At 32.4% G+C, this 9786-nt stretch overlaps 1 protein-coding gene across 1 annotated transcript; it reads right to left on the reverse strand.

The window, feature by feature from the left end:
- Positions 1 to 300: 300 nt before the first annotated feature.
- Positions 301 to 3121, reverse strand: LOC132737044 (uncharacterized). Its single transcript, XM_060724281.1, has 2 exons — positions 2784 to 3121; positions 301 to 2621 (listed from the first exon to the last, which is right to left on the reverse strand). The coding sequence occupies exons 1-2, from the start codon at positions 3119 to 3121 to the stop codon at positions 1271 to 1273; spliced, it is 1689 nt and encodes a 562-aa protein (XP_060580264.1). The 3' UTR covers positions 301 to 1270.
- Positions 3122 to 9786: the final 6665 nt, after the last annotated feature.

The raw sequence follows: 9786 nt of genomic DNA on the forward strand, positions 1-9786 counted from the left end.
GTAACTTCTTGTCATAAGAAGAAATAAATTTATATCATAATTGATTTTTCTTTCATAGTTTTGTCTTTCTTACTGCGTCCAGTATTTAATTAGTCGAGCTTCGCTGTCTCCTGTGACAGCTCTTGTTCCTATTTCTATTAGAGAATAGATAATTCAACCTGAAACGTTAACTTTCTGATCGAGTAAACTAGTATACCTATGTTATCTTAAATAAATATTGACCGGTGGTGTCATCCTGACATACAAAATACATGTATATCTAAATACTGAGATTATGTAATTATCTATTTTTTTAAGATACCGGTAAATAAAAAAAAGAAAGATAGCAATTCCGTTAGACAGTCATAGGCAAATTTTATCAATTAATGGATTGAGGATCACCAAACTTGGTCTTTAGCATTCTTTAATTTTTTTTATGAAGTTTGCTCAAATTAATTTTATTTGCCCAATTTAAGGACCGCTTGAGCTGAAAATAGAAAAAATCAAGTATCGTGAGTTGATATGCTTTCACTTACCAGATGAACAGTAACAATGAACTTGGGACATTTGTGAAAGGTTCCTATCATTTTTACCAAGAAGAAAAAAACAATCAGTGTCAGGAAACCTTATAACTAGAGAGACAATATGAAGTTGAGCTGGACTTGTCTTTCTACAAGTTTATTTGAGTTTTTTTCTATAATCACTGAAGAACAGTTGTTTCTGGTGAGCGATTCAGGACCATCATGTCTTTCTTGAATGAACTTGACTTGATGCATTCTGGGGATAAGGCAATTACTAAAGAGAATTAATCAATATAATTTTATTTTATTCGTGTACAGAAGCATAAAAAAGCCATTAAATGAAAATGAATATTACACAAGTGTAACCACAATGTAACATGACATATTGTGTTATTCATCAAAAAAGGCTAAATATTAGCATCAAACTATATGTGCATCAATGAAAAGATTGACTTTTTTACTGTATTATAACCCTTCTTATGTTGGGTATGTATTGAATAAAATTAAACTTGTTCAATGAAACAATATTATACTCGCCAAATACTTGCATGATATTACTTTTTTAGATTGTTTAAACAATTTAGTAGTTTTTCTTGTAATATACCACCCCCCCCCCAAAAAAAAAAAAACCAATCAAACAAGGTGCATTCAAAAATGGGAACTTTGAAAGAAATTATAACCTATAATAAATAACTTGCATACATTTTGAGGGTAAGGCATATATTAAAAAAAATGTTTATTTTTCTTTTGTAAATCATTTGTTTTACTGATTAGATGTCATACACTTTAATGTGGTTATCTAAAAATCTACTTATACACATCTTTGTCATTTGTTGATTACAACAGACTGACACAATTCCCGCTTTTCCACTATCAGCTTTTACAACCTCTCCTATAAGCTCACCATCACATGTAATCTGTAAAACATTATTGGAGACATATCTAGATACCAGCACGCTACCTGCTTCAGTGAGATAACAATTTCCAGCATCCGTAAAATGCCCATCATCAAATGATGTAATAACCTGACCATTGTTGTCCAGTACTTTCAGTCCATTATTGCTGTCAAAAACATAAATCCTAGTAGCATCTTTACTGACAACTAAACTGCATATATTAGAGAACAACTTATGTCCTGACTGATCCTTACCGAACTGATTAAGTTTCCTACCTGACAATGTATACATATATACTGATGAGTCTCTATCTGAAATATATAAATTATTTTTTGCATATGCAAGATGGACACATTCAAAATCAGTGTTAATCTTGTTTGTTGTTTTCATTTTTCTTTCTAGAGAAATGAAATGAACTTCATTTTGTGATGGAACAGTTACTGCTACTTGTGTGTTATTGATCATACATACTTGATGTGAATATCCAGGAAGATCACAGAAGTCTGTGACAGTATAGTTGTAACTGTGTAAACGTTTAAGTTTCATGTTGTTGTTATCAGCTAGAATAAATGTACCATCATCCATACAGCAGGCACTGCTGATGAAACAATCTTTTTCATCTGACTTATCTGCAACATTATATGATTGATTTCCTTTAACCTGAAATAAATTGTCAGCAGTCTTTGTAGGTTTCTTTGATAGTGTTCCAAGGGTCTTCTTTTGTTCTAACTGTGTAAGAATTGTTCTGTCAGGCTGAAACTCTACGTCTTCTACTGTACTTTCTATTTTGGTATGCTCCATATATTTGTTGGCAACATTTGCAGCATCTTCTCCCATCTTCACATAAACAAACACTTCAGAATGATTTGTGTTTGTAGACGTTAATTTATCATTAGCTGATCTAATCCTGGACTTGTTTACTTGTAGCTGTTTTAAACTTTCTTCGATTTTGTCTTCAAGACATTTGACTCTACTGTCTATCTCATCAATAGAACTTTTCTCCAGCTTGTCAAGTTGACCATTGATTTCTTGTCGAAATTTTCTGATATCAGCCAGAAACTCTGCTTTCCTCTTTAACAGACTTTGTTTATCTCGTTTAAATCTATCAGCTTGTTTTTCAAGAGTCTTTGCCATTTTCTTGAGTTTTGTTTGAATGTCTCTCGATTCAACTTGGTAAGTATTGTTTCGGATAAATTCTGGTATGTAGAATGTATCCTTACATAATCTGAAAAATAAGTTTAGACAGTTTATGAGGCTATGAGGTAATAAATGATAATATATTATTTACTGTTATATAGAGAAAATAGAATATTGTGTAAAGTGCCTTACTTAACATTCCATATACATTTTACTTAAAGAATATCTTTGTTTAAATACTATAGTTTACCTGTGATCAACTGCCACACATGTAGAACAGCCAACAGTATCATGGTTCTGACAGTACATATCAATGTGTTTATGACTGTGTCTGTCACATCTCTCTGCTGGTGCCCTCGACAGACCTCTGGTTCCTGATTTAACTTGAGATTTATCCAATACCTTATGACCAACACATAAAGGCACTTTACTGTGAACTTTGACACAACTAACACAGAAATAATCATGACAATCGACACAGTATTTTTCACCTTCAGTGTTAGAGCCTCCATTTCTACACATTGAACATAATACATCAAATACGTCATCCGAAAGAATATCAGTATCAATGTGTCCACCTGTAGCCATTTTGTCTTTTTCCCAACTAGGTTATTTATAAAAATCGATATATATTAATAAAATCGATAAAATGGTCTATATTTCTATCACAGTTACTTCAAATTTTAAACATTGATGTACTCTGTAATAATGATAACTGTAAGCCTTAAGTATATTCTACATTGTACTCCTGGGAAAATATCAATTTTTACATAATATTTTTTTCATTGATATAAATCCTCTCCTTTCGCTAAATAATGTTAAAATGATTTGACCTACTTTAAGTTTAATTCATCAAAGGTGCCTTTATGCCTATTTGCACAAAGTCTACTTTTATCTGTGTAATATGATCTAAAGTTTATTCATATTCACCACTAAATTGTTAAAATTTAAGGTATACCGGTATAAAGACTATTTACATAGAGCTACAAAAATCAATATAATCCGGTAGAAAATATGTAATAGAAAGAGCACCGAAACACGAGGCTATCTGATTTCTGCGAGGGGGCGTAGCCCCCGAGTATAAATCAGATTGCCGAGTGTTTTGGTGTTCTTTCTCTTTTGTATCATAGTCAAACATAAGAACACGTTCCCTGTTGACACAATTGTAAACCCCGGGAAAAAGTAACCAATGGTCGAGCATCTGAATATGATATTTCTGCCGCTTTCCCTTTCTCTGCCGTCACAATATGTAAACCCCAGCAAAAATGAGCCAATCAACGGGCATGATCTGGAGTGCGGGTAACTGATACCTGCACTCCAGTTACCGCACTGTGCATGTATATGTATACGATTTAACTCTGACACTTTTTCAACAGAAAGGTCCCCAAACTATGATACAACTACTCTTAGATAATCAAATTATAAATAAGATTACACACTTTATCTTTGCATAGCAAGCGGTGTACATTTATGTATTAGTCCTTTGTTGTTTTATTTAGGACACATTCAAAAATTAGCTGGTGCAATATCAAAATTATTTATTTGTCAGAATTCAATTAATTGGCTTTGATTGGTTATTATGCAACAGATTTAATGCATTTATTCTATCTTGCTTGATGACATTGGAACTTGCATTATGCTTAATTCCATCTTGCTTGATGACATTGGAACTTGCATTATGCTTGATTCCATCTTGCTTGATGACATTTGAACTTGCAATATGCTTAATTCCATCTTGCTACATGACATTAGAACTTGCATTATGCTTGATTCCATCTTGCTTAATGATTTTTAAACTTTGCATTATGCTGGATTCCATTTTTTATTTTTTCATTCAAACTTTCGTAGTGACCCATTCGTTCATTGTGTGATAACTATAAAACTGGAACAAGCCGTTTGGAATACTAAAATGTTAACGTCATATACCTTTATGTATAAGCTACCTTTCTTCATGCTCTATACAAACCATTTACGGTTTAGTTTTTTTGTATTACTTTTATGTAGAAGTCATTTTAAATTGACTATTTTTTGTTCCCTGATGGATTTTGTTAAAATGTGACTTATTTGATTTGTAACTCGCATGGCGTGATAACTATTAGCTTTCGCTTATATCAATTATTCAGTGTTTATGCTTAATAAAGCTCGGTGTCTGAGGCTTTGTGGATTATGTTTGATCATCTTACATTATGATAAACAATTAAAACAATGTCTAGCGATTTGTGAACTGTTAAGGGGCAAGAACTCTGTTCTCGATATCAACGGATTTTTTCCACGATTCGCCTATCATCGGAATTTTCCGTATAGATAGTAGATACTGCGTACATGTATATATAAATACGTACCAAGCGCTTAATACATAAATTGCAGTGGGCAAGTAGTAAAGGATTATGCAATATAATCTTATATATGTCTACAGTCTAATAGAATAAAATATGTTAGTTAACAGTTATTCATTGGGGCAGTTATACGTACAGTGGCCGATTCTGGCCATGGCTTAAGGGCTGCACCTACCCCCAGCTCATTCCAAAGATACTTTCATGAGCTGGGATGGAATATATACGTGTCAGTTTCATGCAATATTGGTCATAGTGTACTCCCTTACCAAAACATATAATGCTGTCATCCAGTTGTTAAGCACCTGCCTAGGTACTGCGAAGGGGTTTATCTAATGACTTGGACATTAAAAAGCAACATTCATTGGCATTTTAACTTAATAAATGTCTCAGAGTCACTAATAGTGGCGAAAAGGTATGTAACACATCAGGTATACATGTATAATAAGGAAAGAAGGAAGTTGTTTATTTTTGTAACATGTGCATAGTCAATTACAAAATTTGGGCATATGTGTGTCTGATTATAGATCAGGATTATAAGGATGTTTGAGGTAACGGGTCAGATAAACATGACACTTCATGTAAAAACCTTGTATGATGAATGATTTAGAAAGAATAAGCCGTAGTTTATACGAGTATAACCTAAAAATATCAGTTGATGACACCTAATAATTTTTAGGCAATTTGGTCAGCATTCAGGGTCACAACGACGCTAAATCATTCACCAATCAATAACTTGTATAAAAGGCACTTTTACGGGCAGGTGAAGTACTAGGGTTCGTTGTCGATGCGCAGTGATCATGTATTGCATTATATTTGTAATCAGTGAATATATTGAAGCATATGAATGCTAAGACACATCAATTCGCCAGTTATTGATCAAAATTAATAATTTATTGTGACATAATGTCGACAATGTAAGTGGCAGATTTATAGCAAATTAAAGGTACTGATAGAAACTTACCATGTTACATTTAGTTATATCAAGAACAAGCAAAGAATGTTATCTTAAACGCCAAACATAATACGCTGTCCTTAAAAAGATACAATTAATCATAAAGCATATTAAAATAGGTGAGTTTGATGGTTTAGTAGGGAACACATAAGGTTGCAATTACATGAAAGTGCATTCAGTAATCATAAGGCATGATTGAATTCAGCAAAACGCAGGTTTTCATTGTCATAAAGAAGTATAGAAGCAAGCATAATGTAAGTCCGGATATCATAAAGCAAGATGGAATAAATGCACTAATTCTGTTCCATAGGTTATGAGTATTTTTTTTGCCATTTTAAATAGGACTTACGTGAGGATTTGTCCATTAAAAGTTCTAATTAGACCTCTGAATGATTATCAAAGGAAGACTCATATAAGGAAAGTGTAGAAAATGACCTCTTTAAATTCAGATTTTTAGAAATAATGCTAGTTAAAGTCTTAAAGTACATGTTCTTGTATTTTATCTATTGAAAATATATTGTATACTGGTTTCCTAGCAGTTTCTAATACAAAAAGTCGCCCTTTTAGCTCACCTGAGCTGCTCAGGTTGAGCTTTTAGGATTGCTGAATGTCCGTCGTCCATCCACATTTGTTCGTTAACACTCTAGTGGCCACATTTTTGCCTTAATCATCATTAAACTTTGTCAGATGCTTGTCTAGGTAACTGCTGAGATGAATTTGAACATGGGTCATCACGGATGAAAAACTTAAAGTTCACAGGAGTTAAAAATAGAAAAACCTTGTGAACACTTCTGCTCGGATGAGCTTGATTGGTCAGGTGAGCAATTTAGGACCTTGGCCCTCTTGTTTTTCAAAATTTCATTTTGTTATAAATTTTCCTAGAATTATAGAAAGTTTAGAGTTTTAGTACTTTTTGTCAGATCTTTTGGCAATTTGTTAGATTTATGGTGATTTGTGGTAATTTGTTGATGATTAAAAAAAAATGGATTAAAGGTAATTTGTTGGATTTGTGTTATTTTTTTATGTATTAGGATTTGGATGATTTATTGGGATTTCTTTGATTGATTGGAATTTGTTTTATTTAATATGGGATATTATCATACACCCGTGCCTCTTTTGCAGTAAATGTGGTATTGCACGGACGTGCATATATTTTGATGTGACATCATTTTCGTTATACAAACATATCGTAAAGACTAGCTTAATGTTAGCGTTATACTATAGAAACTTCAATGAAAAATGAATCTGTTTGATTTTAAACAATTTTTTTTTTTGGTATGACTTTGTGATAAAAAGAATATAATATTCCTGTAGATTCATTTCCAAATTTATTTAACTTTTTAAATAAAATAATATAAAGCTTGCCAGCAGCTCGCACAACATAATTTTATTCAACTTGTTCAGTAAAGTCAGTATTGAACATACACTGACATAGTCAATATCCTCTATCTATTTGATATATGATTTTAGTAATAAAAAATACACTTGTGTAATGCATAGATCCCTGACCTACCTTATTCTTTTTATTAGATTAGTGGATACAATAACAATTTCACCACAGCATATTGGTTAACATTCAGAGCACATGTCAATGTTTGTGGTTAAATCTATTGTTATTTAAATAAACGGTCAGAGTAAGGGACCTATCAAAAGCATTTTGACGTGCCTTTATTCGTAAAATACGCAAACATTGCGTGAAAGCGCACAGAAATTGGCGTAACAGGACAAATATAACTGTAAACCAATCCTTTTTTAGATATGTGATGAAAAGAATATCGTATAATTATGTGTAGATTCAGTGCTTCATTTATTGAACTTGTTTAATAAAACAATATTATTGTTGGATTTATGGCTATTTGTTGCATTTTGCGTTGTTTTATAAGTTGTATAGAAATAGTAACATAAATGCTTGACTACATTTGCTTCAATTTTACTGAACAGAATTTCACAGAGTGATTCCCAATTTATTTATTTCAGGTTGTTGTCACATGTTAATGACCCGGACATTGATTCTCTGACACCACGGCAGTATGCACTCTACCTGTGTCCAGTCGGTCCACTGCAGAAACAGATGATGAAATTTGACAATGACTCCCTGAAAACATGCAGCTGGAATGGATCGTACTCTTACTTCTTTCATATCACACTATGTCCTTTCTTTAATGTAAGTCACTTTTAGTGATCATTATGGGGGAATTATGTATATATTCATATCCCTATAACTTTGGGGGGAAAGGGGGAATAAATTGATATTTATGTTTTCCAAATTCGATAAAACTGAACCGGTTAACCCAATAGGTAGAATGTTGGACTGTGAAACTGGCAGGCTTGATTCCCTGTCATGAAATCTTTTCTTTCATAAAGTCCTTTCTACGGTCATTCAATTTTACTTTTACTGTGGCATGTACAGAAGTTTCAGTTCCTTGCAACCGTGAAGGCAACTAGAACTGGTAAACTGCCTTGCAGCATGCCCAGAAACAATGTGGCGACTGAACTGTGCTCTGGTAAATTCAGTGTGGCTTTCTGTTGTGATACGGGGTAAAAACTACCAGCTACAAAAATTCCATATATTTACATACATGACTGTACTCTGAAGTTATAAACTTTAAATGACTTGGACAATAATTGGCTCTAAATTTGTAAAATGAATTTGTTCTGCTTTGACTTTGAAATTATTCATTCCATAAGTATAACTTTAAACTGTTCATACTTGGAAACAAAATACCTCAAAATGAGAGCTTCCTTTTGACTTATTGATATTCAAATTCGACAGCTTCATTTTGACTTATTAAAATTCAAATTTGACACCTTTATGTCCTTGACATTCAAGGTCACACATGTATTATTACATTTCAGATATATTTATGTGAACTTTATTCAATATTTTAACAAATTAAATTTCTACTTTGTCACAAGATGTCTCAACTATAAGCTTGACCTTTGACCCTTGAATTACCTGACCATTCAAAGACAGATGTCTAGCATTGAGAAATTTAACCAATTTGTTATTTTTCATAAGACCTCATCCCTTACATTACAAGACCTGTCACAGACAGATGTTCAGAATTGAGAAATTTAACTAGTTATTTGTTAATTTTTATAATTTTATTTTCCAAAAGTGAACTTAGAAATTATTTTCTTACTACCTGTATAGGGTATAGAAGCATTTGAGTTTTACAAGCATGCCTTGTGTTATTTTATGACTCTGCTGTAAAATTGTATTATTGGTAATTTGATAAAGAGTTTTCATGTTTTTTATGTATGAATTAATTAAGTGAACAAATGTTTCTCTTTTTATGCTATTGTATGTTCCAAGTGACAAAATTTAAGATTTTTGTCTATTTTGAGTTTGATTTAACTGTTCCTTGGTAAAATATTTAATGCACAATCCAGTGGTAACATTAAATATAATAAGAATCCAAATTCCCTTAACCTCAAAACACAAAAATTAAGTTTACCAAAATACCTACTGCAAAATCATTATTATTCGTGGGGAACTAATATTCGTGGTTTACGTGGATAGGTCAATCCATGCATTTAAGATCCAACAAAATTCCATTTTGTCTGCTGTAAGATTATTTTGTATCCCATTATTTACATTTTACGTTTTGGAAAAAAATAAACCAGTCCACAAATTCAAGAACCAACAAAAATCTTTCTGACAAAACCATGAAATTTCATGCCAATGAAATAAAGTGAATTCTAAGTAAATCAAATTGTGTATAGAGATTCCAAAAAGGTGCTGTAAAAGGCACTTGAAGAAACATGTACCTCAACGTATTGCTCAGATATTTTTTTACAGGTTTACAAATTTTCAACTTATAATAAAATGGGCTGTTTAATATGCCCCCACTTGGTGGCCAGGAGGGGACATATAGATTTGTGTCTAAATATCGTGCTGTCTATAAAACAGTGTAATGTGGGGGCATTTGTGACCTATGGACACATTTTTAGCTATTTTCGCC

Source organism: Ruditapes philippinarum, unplaced genomic scaffold (assembly GCF_026571515.1).
Source record: "Ruditapes philippinarum isolate M1 unplaced genomic scaffold, ASM2657151v2 ctg2594_1_1_1_1, whole genome shotgun sequence".
Classification (NCBI taxonomy): domain Eukaryota; kingdom Metazoa; phylum Mollusca; class Bivalvia; order Venerida; family Veneridae; genus Ruditapes; species Ruditapes philippinarum.

Excerpts from the sequence above, each read along its gene's own strand:
- LOC132737044 (XM_060724281.1), bottom strand. The coding sequence starts at position 3,121 with ATGGCTACAGGTGGACACATTGATACTGATATTCTTTCGGATGACGTA. Across the intron at positions 2,622-2,783 it reads TGTGTGGCAGTTGATCACAG|ATTATGTAAGGATACATTCT; the intron begins GTAAACTATAGT and ends CTTATTTTTCAG.